General features: G+C 33.2%; 1 protein-coding gene across 6 annotated transcripts; it reads right to left on the bottom strand.

The window, feature by feature from the left end:
• Positions 309–6,892, bottom strand: LOC109721200 (RNA-binding protein Musashi homolog 2-like). 6 transcript variants are annotated; one of them, XR_002219173.1, is made up of 5 exons: positions 6,737–6,892; positions 6,058–6,289; positions 4,844–5,943; positions 1,326–1,408; positions 309–858 (listed from the first exon to the last, which is right to left on the bottom strand). XR_002219173.1 is itself a non-coding variant. In XM_020248653.1 (4 exons), the coding sequence occupies exons 2-3, from the start codon at positions 6,277–6,279 to the stop codon at positions 4,861–4,863; spliced, it is 1,305 nt and encodes a 434-aa protein (XP_020104242.1). In that variant the 5' UTR covers positions 6,280–6,496; positions 6,737–6,892; the 3' UTR covers positions 309–858; positions 4,844–4,860. The 6 variants fall into 6 exon arrangements, 5 of the variants coding, with proteins under 5 accessions (XP_020104242.1, XP_020104239.1, XP_020104240.1 ...); XM_020248653.1 differs by lacking the exon at positions 1,326–1,408 and having other exon boundaries at positions 6,058–6,496; XM_020248650.1 differs by lacking the exon at positions 1,326–1,408.

The following is a 16,493-nucleotide window of genomic DNA, read 5'->3' as shown; positions in this document are numbered from 1 at the left end:
ACCACTATATTTGACTTACGTTGGATCTACAGATTCGTCCATCCAAACGCCCCGTAAAAAGTTCAGGCACTTACACTGCTACTTACACAAAAATCACAAGTACAGCCATATATTTATACTTTAGACAGCAGGACACAGTGGACACAAAAAAATGTGGATGGAAATTAAAAGGAGGTACATCCCCCAGTCAGATGCAATGTGAAGGCAGCTGAACACATGCTGGGATCTAAAGCAGCTACATGAAAGTGGAGAAATAATGCATCCACATGACCCATATGTATCTACAGTATAAAATAAAAAAAAAAGTGTTTTAAAAACAAAAAAGTTAACAAAAAGCAAATTTTATTAATGGTAATGAATCACAATGAGTTGGAGCTGTATTATTGGATAAACAGATGGTATCCCAGAAAAGTTTCACTGGTAAAACAATCAGATCTCTGTTACATCTGCACTAACAAAACACAGGAAGTAAAAGGGGTAAAAAAAAAAAATGAATGTCCCGACAACAACTAGCGAAATGCTAGATATTACAGCCGATTTTTTTTTCTTTTTTTTTTTTTTTGTGGTATAAATGAGACTATATGGCGTGATGCCGGAATATATTGAACACTCATCTTTATATATCCCGCAATCTAATTTCACGTCACAATCAGAAAAACAAAACAACAACCTACTCATTGTAGTAAATTCTCAAACTTCTATAGCAAAATCCTAAATGTTTCGAGTCGTCTGAAACTCAAGTTTTACAAACCAACTCTCTGATTAGCCTAAATAATCCACAATACTCACCCGATTTGCTGGATTTCTTCAACTATGGAAAACTCTGTAGTAAAAGAATATTCCCCTAGGAAGCAATACCTGTGCCATGTAAGATCATGAAAACCAAAGATCAATGACAGTTGTATTAAGCTACTTTTGAAGAAAGAAAGAAAGAAAGAAAGAGAAAGAGAACAGATATTAAATAGAGCTGGAAATTGTCATGGGCTTCTACAAGATCTCCAGTTGATTGCAATAAAATCATAAATGACAAATAAATGCTGCAAATTGAAGTTCAGCAACTCCTTGGTTGTGGCCACTAACGCAAGGTAATCTAACAATTTCAACTATTAGTGACCGTTCATTTTCTTGTTGGGACTATAACAGTGCAAACACGCATCGTTGTACATGTAGAAACTTAGTGTGCATTTATACATATACTAAGAAGTCAAACATGGTCTTCCGTCAGTAAGTGCATACTGTCCATTTTCATTCTAAAAAGCTACGCGTGCATAAAAGGTGAAATGTACGTAAAATCCCAACAGTGAAATGTTCAATAGTGTGATGACCTTCATTGCAATCTCTGCTAAACGGTCAACTCCTGTGGATTCGGTCAATTAGGTCCTGCACCTTTTAACTGATTGCTAGGCCACTGAAATTTTGTTACAATAGTATACATACAATATAAGAGACGAGTAGCTGAAAGAAGGATAACAATAGTAAAAGCAAAGTATGGCAACATAATTACGTACAATTAAATTAAAAATCATAAGATTGAAATGACCTCATACTTTTAGAAGGGCAAGCAATAGAAAATGGAAACATTTAAACCCAAGTAAACATTAGAAAGGACATATACATTGCGTACAATGACCTAATGGCTGTTTCTATTACTCCAAAAATACACACAACAAGCACAATACCTGAGTAAATGAAAACTACTAGTATTACTGAAGAGGTGAGACTCTCAGCTCACTGTTTTAAAGCATGAAAAATAGTAATATGCAATTTCTAGGAATTTTTGAAGGTAAACTAAAGTTTCTACTGAGAATATTTCAGAAAAAAGGAGGCATTCTTGGTTCATGACCATGAATTCAGGCCTCCAAATTTTACATACTGAAGCCAGTGGACAGGGAATGCACTTAAAAGCATAGGTCGGAATAATTCGAGGATTCCTGGTCAAATATAGAGCTAGGGAGTAAAGGATAGAAGAAAAACAGGAATTGCTCTTCTTTAGTTAGGTACTTCTTCCACCTCTGTGCAATGAAAGGGGCTATTTAAGAATGTGTCGAAGTGCAGGATGGCAAAGGAAGAAAAGAACACAGAAAAAGAGAGAGAGAGAGAGAGAGAGAGAGAGAGAGAGAGAGAGAGACAGTGAAAAGAAAAGGAAGACAAATGTAAGAGGGTAATCAAGGCATCGTGCAAAGTGCAGGGTGAAAATTAAAGCAAAAAGAAAATGCAAGGAGAACACCATATGAAGTGCAAGGGGGTTTTGTAATTTAGCGTAAATTTTATGCTCCATTTGCCTACTGCTGGTTATTGTCTGGTTATTGTTTTATTAGCTATAGGAATCTTTGGTTTTTCTGCCATTTATGTCCTCAATAACTATACTGTCAAATTTTTATCATTAATGACTACCATTATTGACATATATACAACACAGCTTAACCACTTACTTTTGATAGACTACCAATCCGACAATATCACATACTTAACAAAAGTTCTTTGTCCTAAGCCATCCAAACAAGTAACAGTTGTAGATAGTATGGCAACACAAGTAACAGTTGTATTAGAATGGCAGCTTCAAACAAGATAGCACTTTAAGATCTTAAAGGCCACCGAGTGGTGGGTGCATCATCTGTATCGCACTAAACCAGTCAGTAGATAAAGCATCAGCCAAGTACTAATTAGGTCAATGTATTGACCATAGTGACTCATATCAGTCTATATGATTTGAACTGCAGTTATATCGCCGTGTGAGATATCAAATGGGATGTCTTGGCATAGTACAAACTGCACCAGCTGTTGTTCCATATAATGGTAGTGAAGCATTAATTTTCCTACATCTTTCTGAGTTGTTAAACTTCCCGAAGGCTTTTCAAGTTGATGAAGAAGCATGGGAGAGAAGAAAATGAAGGTGATTTGATGAGAAAAGGACCTCAAACAAGCTACAATCCCATCAGCATGTGTTTTTCTACTTTCTTCTCTTTTTCCAACACAATCATTTCAATCATTCTTCAAAAGGTAGTTTTGCATAACGTATTATATCTGCTTAACATTGTCATAGATGCTTTCCTATGTACATTTCTTGCATGTATAGCCTTTGAGGTTTATCAGATAGCAGTCAAAAGTAATTATCCTTTCAATCGAAGGAGAAAAAAAAAATTCTAAAACATAAATCTGGGAAAGCAAACTAACAAAATCTTTCTTCAGATTTTCTTTTTATTTTCGTCAAATATTTTTTCATTTGAAAACCAACAGAAAGAAAAATTGCAGTTTTCACCTAGTAAATAATGTTAAAGTTATGCTTTTAGTAGTACATCGTTCAATATAGTGCAAAAGAATAAATAAATTACTCCTTGCTCCCTAAAATGGCAATAACCTTGCATGGCCTAGAATGGTGGTGACTAGAGATCCAACAGAGACATCCTTGAGTCTCTATCCCAACAGAAAGCAAACTTTTTCTAGCATGGATTGCTCAGTCAACATATGCTTGATGAATTCATATTACATAGAGTACGAATGATGCGGAGAGGCAATTAAGTGGAAAGAAGATAAACTATGTCAACAAAGATATTTTCAAGAAACAAGGAACATGTTTGGCACCTGAACAGTTGTATATCATTTGGAATTCTATATCATATATTTAGCACACTTAATTACTTGATATGTAATATAGGCAGGGTGACGTAGTGCAAGACAGGAAACAAGCGGTTATATTAACATTAGGTTCACGACAAGAACATACAGACACGCTGCTATCAACACAATTTCTTAGCAAGAGCCAAAAGAAAATTTGGATGTCATCTCATTTGAAGCAAGTACCCCAGTATATCTTACTTGAATGCAACTCAAGCCCCAAGTGCCGAAACAAAAAATATTCACACCAACCAATTTATGTGAAATAAATTTTTATTTGTTCAACTTTTATGTGATAGGACTAAAACATTACCAAATTACATCACTAATCATTGGTCAATTGAAATTTCTCTTGTAATATATATATGTCAAGGGCAACAGAAATTTGCCAAAGTATTTAATTTGTTTTCATGCTCTAGTAAAACCAATAGACTAGTCTAAAATAGATGGTGCATTCTTCACTGTAAAGCTATCCTGTCGCAACCCTACTGATTTCTTTTACATTTCTTCGATTCACATTGAAGGCATAAACAATCATTTGACATATATAGAGGCATTTTTCAGTGACCATTACCAAAAGCCTAAGTGAGTTATGATGCATTAAAAGATTGAACTATTAGTTTCAAATCAATTTATTCCCTTTGTTTTGCTAGTTTTATTTGTAGTGCATAACAAAGTAGTACATAATTAGGCCCAGTAAATGGCATGCATCCAAAAGTTGAATATATATATGCTGGAAAAGTAATTAGTATAAACAAGTTTGTAGCATAGGTAAAAAAAAAGATTAGCGAAGAATGAATCAAATAGCTATATGAGATATAGAAGAACCGAATAAGTTAACAACAGATGAAACAAATTAGAATAAACGCGAGAGAACTTGGTCAAAATAAAAAGAATAATACTAGAAAATCAAGAACAAAGAGACCTATATTGAGAAGCCTATCTTCATGATTTCATGCACGTCCATTTTAAACATGTAACATTCAAATGAGACCTATGTGATGAGTTTGAAATATGGAAACTACCAATCCACATGCAAAATTGGTTTCCTTTAGTAGAAGAATTCACATAGGTCAACTGAAATGCCGGAAACTCTATAATTTTGATTACCTTAAAATTTTAGCCACCCAAACAAACACAAGTGCTTTAATTATTCAAAATACTTTCTCAAAGTGAAATCAATATTGTAACTAACAGGGCATAGGATGAAATGTAGGTAACCTCTCACCTCTATTTTCTAGCTTACTAATTGCCAAGCCGATAACCAAATGGAGCAGACCCATCAAGCTCAGACGATGCAGATCTCCAGGTTGTATCCCCATAAATTGAGCTGCTACCACCATAGGAATCTGCATTGCCATTGCCTGATAGATTGAAAGAAGTATTAACAGCGCCACTCCCACTATTCATTCCATAGTTAGTGGCATCAAGACCGGACCTATTCTCCCCAACTCCGTAACCCCCCAGCCCATGAGAAGAGATCCGACTCTCCCAGTTTGCACTGTTATTTACAAATCTACCTATATTTCCACTTCCAGATGGTGTAAAGGAATTGGAAGAGTTGGTAGTATAGTTAAGACTGCCATCACTCCATATATTACGAGCCACTGAAGAAAACATCGACCCGGTAATATCACTACCCCCACTGTAGCCACTATTACTATTAAACCTACTTGAACTCGCACCATAATAAGGGTTCAATTGCTGCCCATAATTAAGGTTATTATTAAAGTTTCTGCTTCTATCAAAACTTGGATTTATTCCAGGCTCAAAATTCATTCCAATTCCGTATCCAGGGCCAAACAAAGAGTAACCATTACTGCGCGCGCCAGCTAGCAGCCCAAGTCTGCCGTCCATCCTCATTCCATAACCTCCTATAGAGCTCGGACTGAGCCCCTGGTTGTATCCAGTAAGAAAGCTATTACCCCTACTCATACCATAGTTATAGTTATAACCCACATTAGGAGAGCGCGTGTTGACCCCGGGGGATAATTCTTTCGGCACAGCCCTCTTCACCTCGACCATCTTACCATTCAGCTCATGAAAGGTTTTGAGCAGTGCCCGATCCACGGCATCCTCCGAGTCAAATGTGATGAACCCAAAGCCCCTCGGCCTCTGCGTGTTGTGATCGTACATCACGACAACATCGACGATGGTCCCGAACTGATCAAAGTACTGCTTGAAGTCGGCCTCGGTCACGGTGGACGGCAGGCCTCCCACAAATATCTTCTTGGTGCGGCCCGGGCTGGGAGAAGAACCGTGGATGCTACCGTTGCTCTTGTTAAGGGCCTGATTATCGTCCCGAGGAATAGCTTTTTTGGCCTCCACCTGAGAAGATCATCAGCTGGTCATTCAATACTCACAATTCTTTAGCAATGGCAATGCCTAAATGCTCAAACCAAAACATTTATACATACAAAGCCCATCGGAGAGGGAAATTACCATGCGACCGTCGATCATATGCTTCTCCATGACGACTCTCTCTGCGACGGACGGATCAGCAAACACGATGAAGCCGAAACCGCGAGCGCGGCCGGTGGTTCGGTCCCGCATGATGACGGCTTCCACCACCTCACCGAAGCTCTGGAAGTACTCGCGAAGGCGGTCCTCATTCGTCTCCCAGGAGATGCCCCCGATAAATAGCTTGCCATGATCGGTCTCCATTCTCCTCCCCCTGCAGTTCCACAATTGAATTCACAATAACTACACAGTTTAACAATCAAGGTAACACATGACACAACCCAACTTCAATCAAAACCACTGCTATCAATCAGATCCGATCTAAAACAACAACACCGAAGCAAAATAACGAAGAGCCATGAATCAAAATCCAATTTTTTCAGTATCCAATGCATCAGCTTGCGAAGAGAGAGGACACCACCTGATCAACACCAGATCTAATCAGATAACAAAAACCAGCTGAATCCAATACAGATCGCTCAAAAACCAAAAAAAAAAACCCCAAAAATCCAACAAAAAATCCAGCAAAAACGAAATGGGATCCGTCACAACCAATCAACGAACCACCGATCCGTCACAAATCAATAAAATTGAAAACCCAACAACCCAAAATCACAAATAACATCCAGAGAGAGCACAATTCACACATCGCCCCACTTACCTACCGATCTGAGGCGATTCCCAACACGAAATCCAAAGAATCGTCTATCTCCTCAATACATGAGAATCGAAAACGAACGAAGAGAGGGGCTCATCGGATCCTCTCTCTCTCTCTTCTCCTTATTACCTCTTCTTTTTCTCTTTCTCCTAATCTATATCTATATCTATATTTCTCTTTCTCCTAATCTATATCTATAATAAGAAGGAAATGGAAGAGTCGAAGATAAATATATATATATATATATATATATATTAATATTAATAGGAATATGTAAGTATATATAGTATGTATGATTAACGTGACAGAAAGAGAAGTGAGATGAGATCGTTTGGTAGCGTGAGGGGGCAGGAGAGAGAGAGAGAGTTACATTACATTACATATTTCATTTTCAGAACAAAATCGGAAATTGTAATAAAATTTATAAAAAGAATAAATTTGTGGAGTCATTTATATGCGGCTAATTTCACAGACATTCTTCAAAAGTTTAAATTACAAATGTTAACCTTTTTTTAAAAAAAATTTTTAGGATCGTGTAAAATGTAATATAATATATTATATTAAATATAAACTGGCAGAAAGAAATATATTTAGTCAGTAAAAAAGCTTTGGTGAAATATATTTTTGTAGGAACACTTTCGGTATTAATCTCTTATTTATCAATTAATTAATTAATTTTTTATTATGATAGTAAAACAAAAAAAAAATTACGAAAATGTATGGAGATATAGGAATAATGTGTTGGATCTAAAATATATTTCACTAGGAGGTATGTTTGCCGCGATATATATATATATATATATATATATATATATATATATATATATATATATATATATATGTATGTATGTAGGTTCTTAGTAGTGGCCACCACAAATTCAAGGTGCGTAGGGGGTGTTAATGTATCACACTAGGCTGGATTGTACTACTAGTCATAAAAATTGTCTCCAATTTATGTAATTAAAATTAAAACTTTACTGACCATCCTTAAAACAAGTGGCAAAAAGGTTGATGGTTGGTACCCGAGACCCAAGTTCGAATTCTAGTTGATTCACATTTTCAGCTAAGTTTATTCTAAATGAAATAAGCGAAGCGGGTAGCGTGCTATCTATTTTTCAAAATTAAAAAAAATAAAAATTTTGACATAAAATTATTTTTTTAATATATAAATTATTTAAAATATGTAAGTGTTATGCTCCAATTTTGGCTACTTATTGCACCATTTCTAGCCAAAATTTATTTTCGTATCTAAATTTTTTATGCTGTGCATTTGATGTCTTGATGTCTTAAATTTTTGGAAGTGTTTCATTTTGCTCTAACTCCTATATTCTAGAGGAAAAGTTATTGATCTATACATTCTACAAACTAAGCATTTCATTTGTTTTTAGAGAAATCAGCTAGAAATATAAAAAAAATTAGATTTCGATCGTGAAATTTTGAATATCTATATATATATCTTTATTTATACATTATTCGTCTTAAAATTGCAGCATGACAACATTTCTTTCATAATTGAATATGAGTTTCACCTTGAACAGGCTCAAGTTCTCCGCTTCTTTTTGTTTTTTGCTTGAACTGAGCCGAATTTTTCTCTTTCTTGAATAGAATCGAACCGATCATTATTGAGTTTGGACTCTTCCAAACTCGCTCAAGTGTTTTATATATTTTTCTCTATTTCTTTTTACTTGAATCGAACTTGATTTCTCTCTTTCTTTGCTTGAACCAAACTAGATTAACCTGTTACATTGGGCCGAACCGGCCCAACTACTCCACGGGCGTGTTTGGTTCGCCCCTTTTTCACTATGAAATTGGAATCGGAATGAACGAATCCATTTGTCCATATTTGATATGCGGGATTTCCATTCCGCCTGGATTGAAAATTAAATCCGGGCGGAATGAATTTATTCAGATTAAATTTAACTTTTTAAACTTTTTTTAATTAAAACTTATTAAGTTTAAGTTTAAAAATTATATATAAAAATTTTAATTTTAATTTGAACTTAAATTGAAAATTAAAATTCAATCAAGCATTTCGAATCTAATTTATAAATTTAAATTTAAATTTAATTTAAAATCTAAAGTTGTATTCAAATTTTATTTAAAATTTAAATTAAATTTATGGATTGAAATTGAAATTGAAATTATAATTTTAAATTTAAATTTACATAAATCAAAATTTAGTTTTATATTTTGAATTATCCATTAAATTTCAAATTTTAAATTTTTTTAAAAATATATTTAAAATTTTGACATCATTTTAAAATTTTGACGTAAATTTTTAATATTTAATTTTCAGTTTGAATTTAAACTAATGTATTATAAAGATAAAATTAATATATTAATTTGATTACGTTGCTGATATATATTTAAACCAAACACCGACAATAAAAACGGTTCATTTCGATTCCGATTCAAGTGGCGAACCAAAAAGAATGAGGTAATAAATCATTCCGATTTCGTTTCCATGTTATTTTCATTCCGACTCCGATATCGATTCCGACTTCAATCCAAACACACCCCACATGTTTTCATCTTTAAACCGTATTTTTCTTTTTTTTTACTTGAACCGAACTAATCACTGTCGAGTGTGGACTTCACCCGGAACCAGCTAAAATTTTCTTCTTTTTGCTTGAAACGAATCGGAATTTTCTTTTTTCTTTTTTGCTTGAATCAAATCGGGTCACACCTCTGCATTAGGTGTAATTATTTCTCGTCCTTCTGCTGTTACCTTCCTTCATTAACAAGATGAATCCCATCCCACATCGTTGCTTTTTTCATTACCGTTTTCACTTCCTTTGTCGTCATTTTTTTATTTTTTTAATTATTCTACCCGTTATATTGCACGGATTACTACACTAGTTATGCATAAATTCTTAACTAATCGTGCTAGGTATGGCCAGTGATACTATCTAAACTTCAATCCATACTATCTATTGATTTGCACAAACTATTTAAAATAGCTCGATTGACTTAACAAAGTAATTTAGCCAATTAGCAGTAATAATTTATTCGACTCAAATCAATATCCCAAAATACTTAATTTTAGTTATTAGCACTAGTATACTGGTCATATATAAGGCGCTCATGCTCTTCGATATTATTTGATTTAGAATTATTGGAGTTTCGCAAAGAAACATAAAAACTAAATTAAAAGGGATGCTAATACCCTCTTTGGGGGCGTAAAATCATACACTCCGCCATATTTAGGATGGAAGGGTTCTGAGTAGGCTCACCACAGGGTGTGTTTGGTTCGCTTCTTTTTCATCCTGAAATCGGAATCGGAATAGATGAATCCGTTTGTGGGTGTTTGCTAAGCAGGAGTTCCATTCCGATTCCGATTTCCGAGTGGAATAGGAATCCTCCAATCACCTCTTTTTCCAATTCGGTATAGGAGTCCGGATTGAAAGTTGAATCCGGACGGAAAGAATATTTATTCGGATTAAATTCATTTTTTCAACTTTTTTAATTAAAATATGAGATTAAATTTAGAAATTAAATTTTAAATTTTAAATTTTAATTTGAACTTGCATTAAAAATTAAAATTTAATCAAGTATTTCGAATCTAACTTATTAATTTGAATTTAAATTAAATTTTAATTTATATAAATTTTTATTCAAATTTTATTTAAAACTTGAATTAAATTTATGGATTCAAATTAAAATTTAAATTGTAATTTTAAGTTTGAATTTGAATAAATCGAAATTTAGTTTTATATTTTGAATTATCCACTCAACTTCAAAGTTTATTTTTTAAGAAAAAATAGATTTAAAATTTTGACATTATTTCAAAATTTTGATGTAAATTTTTAATATTTAATTTTTTAATTTAAATTTAAATTAATATATTATAAAGATAAAGTTAATATATTAATATAATTACTTTTTTTATATTTATCTGAAGCGAACACCGACAATGGGAATGATTTATTCTGATCCGAATCAGATGATAAATCAAACAGAATTAGATAATGAGTCATTTCGATTGCGATTCCAGCTTATTTCAATTCCGATTCTGATTCCGATTCCGACTTCGAACAAAACACGCCCTTATTTTGAAGTGTATAATTAGCATGGCCCAAATTAAAATATCAGTTAATTTACCCCTCTATTTAATTCGAACAAAATAATGGGATTATTTTACTAGTTTAACATTTTAATAATCTTGCCACAAAATTGGTTTGATTTTTAGAGTCCGGCTACTATACTCTTATAAGTATGATACTTTTTATACTCATAAATTTTCGGCCGTTAAATCTATTCCTTTGATCATTTCCACCCGTTAGATCATACTATTCAATCAATCACCCACTCAACCCTAGGGGACTACTATTAACCTAACCGGGAATCACTACCATCCTAACCGCACATCCCTTCATTCAACGGTCAAAACTTATGAGTACGAAGGATTTTATACTCATAAAAGTGGGGACTACTATTAACCTAACCGGGGATCACTACCATCCTAACCGCACATCCCTTCATTCAACGGTCAAAACTTATGAGTACAAAGGATTTTATACTCATAAAAGTATAATAGTCCTAACCTAATTTTTATTTGTTTTTGAGATTATAAGACTACAAAACCAAGTCTAATTTGCCTAACATAAACAACTTGCTGACTGCTGACTCTGAGCCTCCGTTCTTGATACTCGGTTAAGAAACCATTTTAGCTTTTTCTTCAACTACTATGAATATGACTGGTAAAATACTTATAAATTCTCTCAGAGTAGCAAAGAGACATTCTAAATTCAAGCCTTTCATTAAAGAACTGTTTGATTGCATATAATTAATTATAACTGTAAATGCATTTGCAACTGCATGCGAATTTAAATTTTGACGTTTAATTTGATGCGTTTGAATTCAACTGCTGCTGCAATTTCAACTGCAATAGTTGGAGAGTAACTTTAAACAAAAATTGAGTGTATATCCCTAATCACTTTTTAAATAGAAAACAATTTTTTCTGTCAAACATAATCTTTCTAACACATATATAAAGTAATATAATTTTATAAATGCACTTATTAACTACATTCAAATATACAAATTATTTATAATTGCAGCACTTTCTACCGCATTCAATATAAACAATATATATATATTTAGAGCTAGGCTGGTATGCTATCGGTAGCACAGAGGCCTCCGTGCTACCAAATTATTTTCGATGATGCGGCTTCCAAATCGACGATCGGCTCCGTTAGACTTGATCTACACTATTAAAAGTATTTGGAAACTAAATTTTATAATTTTTCGGCATCATTTACCTATCAAATGAGTAGTCTAAAAATGAACGACTTAAAATAAAAATCTCATAAAAAATGATGATAAAAGACTTGAATTTAAGATCAGAGGTACTATAACAATGACAAAAAGAGGCACAGAAGTTTTCCAAAAAAGCATAAGAAGACACATCTTCATCAGACTCTGATGTTGGCAAGAAACCTGAAGAGTAGAGGTGGTTCCGCTTCACACAGCTCACTGGAAATGATTCAATACTGTCTGTAGAACAAGGCTTTCGAGCCAAGATCTTATTCTAAATATTGAAAAAAAAAATTTATAAAAATTTCATCAGATTTAGATTATTTTATACCATTAAATTAACAAATGCATCACATCTACCATCAAAATTGTCAATTTTGAAACCTTTTGATCACTAGTCAAATAATGTCGAAAAATTATGAAATTTAGTTTTTAAATACTTTTAATAGTGTATAGCAAGTCTAACGGAGCCGATCGTCGATTTGGAAGCCGCATCATCGAAAACAACTTGGTAGCACGGAGGCCTCCGTGCTACCGATAGTATACCAACCTAGCTCTCTCTCTCTTTATATATATATATATAAAGAGAGAGAGAGAGAGAGAGAGAGAGAGAGAGAGAGTTGAGCTGGAATACTACCGGTAGCAAACGGGCTCCGTTGCCACCCATTTGTTTTCAATGATGGAGCCTCCAAATTGACGATCGGCATCGTTGTACATGATCTATACCACTTGAAGTAACTAGAAACTAAATTTCAAATCTTTTCGATATTGTTCTCTTGTCCATTAAGTGGGCGTAAATAAATGGTCGAAAATGAATATACTCTAAAAAGTGATGATAGAAATTTTGTAATTAAGATCAAGAGTATAGATCTTGTTCTAAATAGTTTAAAAAATTTTCTAACTAAAATTCAATTGATTTGGATAGTTTTATACCGTTAAACGAGAAAATATCTCATATCTACCATTAAAATTACAAAATTTAAAACCCTTTGATCATTAGGTCAATGATGTCGAAAAGATTTGAAATTTGGTTTCTAGATACTTCAAGTGGTATAGATTATGTTCAACAGTGTCGATCGTCGATTTGAAGGCTCGATCATTAAAAACAAATGGGTGGCAACGAAACCCGTTTGCTATCAATAACATTTCAGCTCAACTCACTCACTCACTCACTCACTCACTCTCTCTCTCTCTCTCTCTCTCTCTCTCTCTCTCTCTCTCTCTCTCTCTCTCTCTATATATATATATATATATATATATATATATATATATATATATATATATATATAATTGTAACTACTTGATCTATAGCCATACAGGTCCTTATAAATATAATGAATTGTAAATATATTTGTAAATATATTCTTAAAAAGTCTAACTTTTATTTATTATTCCTATAAAAGTCCTAATATTTTTAAATATGTCTGTATTGTGAGAATCTGTTAGAAAAATTTAGTTAACCATAAGTTAAATACTTAACCTTCATTAGTTTATAAAATAATTTGATATTTTTATCTCTCTTATATTATATATTTGTGATTGCAAAATTAACATTTTACTTATTTGCCGTTAAAATATAAACAGTTCTCTAATAGTAACAAATCAGAGGGATATATTTAAAAATATTAAAATTTTTATAGAGACAATATATAAAAGTTGAACTTTATAGTGATACACTTATAATTCACTATATTTGCAGGAACCTGTATGCCCCCTATTTTTTTAAGGGAAAACTTCAAATACCCTCCTTGTGGTTTTACTTTTTCTCACTTTAGTACTCTGTGGTTTAAAATGTATCAAGTTAGTACCCTGTGGTTTTGCACTTTTTCACTTTAGTATCCTGTGGTTTAAAGTGTATCAAGTTAGTACCCTATGGTTTCGCACTTTATCACTTTAGTACCCTGTGGTTTCTCACTTTATCACTTTAGTACCCTGTGGTTTAAAAACCACATGGTACTAACTTGATACAAAAATAAAACCACAGCTATTTAGCTGTGGTAAATAGCTGTGGTTTTATTTTTGTATCAAATTAGTACCCTGTGGTTTTTAAACCACAAGGTACTAAAGTGATAAAGTAAGAAATCACAGGGTACTAACTTGATACACTTTAAACCATAAGATACTAAAATAAAAAAGTGCAAAACCACGGTTTTTTTTTTTTTTAAGTTTTTCCTTTTTTTTAATTACATCTAACTAAATAGCCCTTAAGATCCATATCTTTCATCAATATTAACATTTGATGAAGGAAAAATTAAGATACATGTCCAGAAACTGAAGGCAGTATAGCAAGGTCTTATCAATTGCTGTTGGGAAACGCAGTAAAAATCCAAAAAAATCTTTAGCCACAATAGCAGGAAAAAAAAATGTAAAAGAAATGTAGGTGAAATAAAATTTATTAACCTAAATAAGAATATACGAAACTTCTTTCCATCAAATCTTATTCAGAATTCTTTGTGCGAACCTCCCATTTGCTCTCTTGCATTCAGTTTGCCGAATGATTTCTCCGAACACTTGGCAATCAATTTATTTCGAGGTTTTACTTCAGTGGCCGACAATTCACCTCGAGCTAGATCTTGTTATCGATTCATTTTAGACTTTTATTTTAGGGTGCGTTTGGTTTCATGTAAAACTGTAAAAAAAAAAATTCGGTGTAAAAATTTTTTCGGAGGAAAAGAAATTTTACGTTCTTTAGTATTTGATTTGTAGGAAAAAAAAAAATAGTTTCCATCGCGATTGTTTGGTTGAAAGAAAAAATAAGAAAAAGATAAATAAAAAAATTATTACATATTTTCTTCTATTCTATATATTATATATTATTGATATATAATAATTATCACAATATATTATTATTATTATTATTATTATTATTATTATTATTTGTAAATTAAATATATTAAAATTATATTATATAATAAATTGATATGAGTATATAATATAATATATACATAGTATGTGTATAATACTATATGCATTATATAAAAAATTATAAAATATATATAATAATGGGAAAACTTCAAATACTCCCCTGTGGTTTCGGACTTTCTCACTTTAGTACACTGTGGTTTTATTTTTGTATCAAGTTAGTATCGCGTGGTTTCAATTTTCTCTTTTTATTATCCATTTTAGGGTATATAATTTAACGAAATATTAAACCATATGGTACTAACGGGAGAAAGTGCGAAACCACAGGGTACTAATTTAATACACTTGAAACCAGAGGGTACTAAAGTGAGAAAGTGCAAAACCACAGGGTACTAACTTGATAAACTTTAAATCACAAAATACTGAAGTGAGAAAGTGCGAAACCAAAGGAGGGTATTTGAAGTTTCCCCTATAATAATTCTTTATCCCCTCTCTCTCTTATACACACACGAGAGAGAGAGAGAGAGAGAGAGAGAGAGAGAGAGAGAGAGAGAGAGAGAGAGAGAGAGTTGGGTGTGTGGTCCGGCATGGACCACTCACGTGGTCCACTAGCTTTCACCCTAAGCTCGTGGACCGCGATGCTTTTACTGTGCATGAACCACAATTTCTTCTCAGTTTTCGTTTTCCACGGAGATGGGGCGGAAACGAAAAGCTGAGTTTTCCTTCACATGTGTAAAATAATTTTTCCTTTTACACCAAACAAAACGTACAAAAAAAAAATTTTCAGTCTGAAAATTTTTTTTCAACTGGTTATACAGGGAACAAAACACCCCCTTAGCGGCCCACAATTAACCAGGAGTAGATCCAATGATCGATTCATTCAAACAAATTTGGCGAAGGAACCAATTCGCCGAACCCAACCAGGAGGAAAATAGAAAGAAGAGGAAGAGATGATGATGACTTCTGTAGACTTTTTTGTCATGCGCCGGATTCCAACACTATTCGGGATCGTCAACAGATTCACCGTATACACAAAACCCTAGATAGTTCTATATATATAATATAATAGGGCTAATACTCATAACCAGATTTAAGTATTTTTGATGATGGCTATGCCCAGAAAATTAAAAAAGTTAAGTATTCTAGGACGAGAGTTGAGCGAGCAAATGTAACTTACAATCAAAATGAGCTCTCAAGTCATGCTTTTCGAAACTTTCAAATAAATCCTCCGCATATTTTTCACCCGCACACTTCACTTCACCAACGATCATATAAACGCAGCCTATCAACTCCAACTCACCAAGTGCCTCTTCAGAAGAGTAGCATGATGGCACCCTTTAGTGTCCTCACAAATTGTAAGTTCCACGAACTCGACTTCAACCTCCTACCTTATTGAAGTTGAAATGTCGATTTTCATATAAGTGTTGTTGGATTATGCGAAGACACGTTCTGAATTAATATTTCAGTACATGAAAAATAAAAAATTTTAAATCAGCTGGATGTCAAGTACCGACACTCACTATTCAGTACTGGTTCGCAGGCTAAAGTCCCTCATAACTAAAAATTTTAAAACCTGAAATTTATATTGAGTATCAGTTCTCAATTTGGAGTACCAATACTGCATACGTTAGGGGACGTTGAT

Source organism: Ananas comosus, linkage group 15 (genome assembly GCF_001540865.1).
Source record: "Ananas comosus cultivar F153 linkage group 15, ASM154086v1, whole genome shotgun sequence".
Lineage (NCBI taxonomy): Eukaryota > Viridiplantae > Streptophyta > Magnoliopsida > Poales > Bromeliaceae > Ananas > Ananas comosus.
The sequence above is the reverse complement of the archived record's forward strand: the minus strand, read 5'-3'. Positions and strand labels throughout refer to the sequence as shown.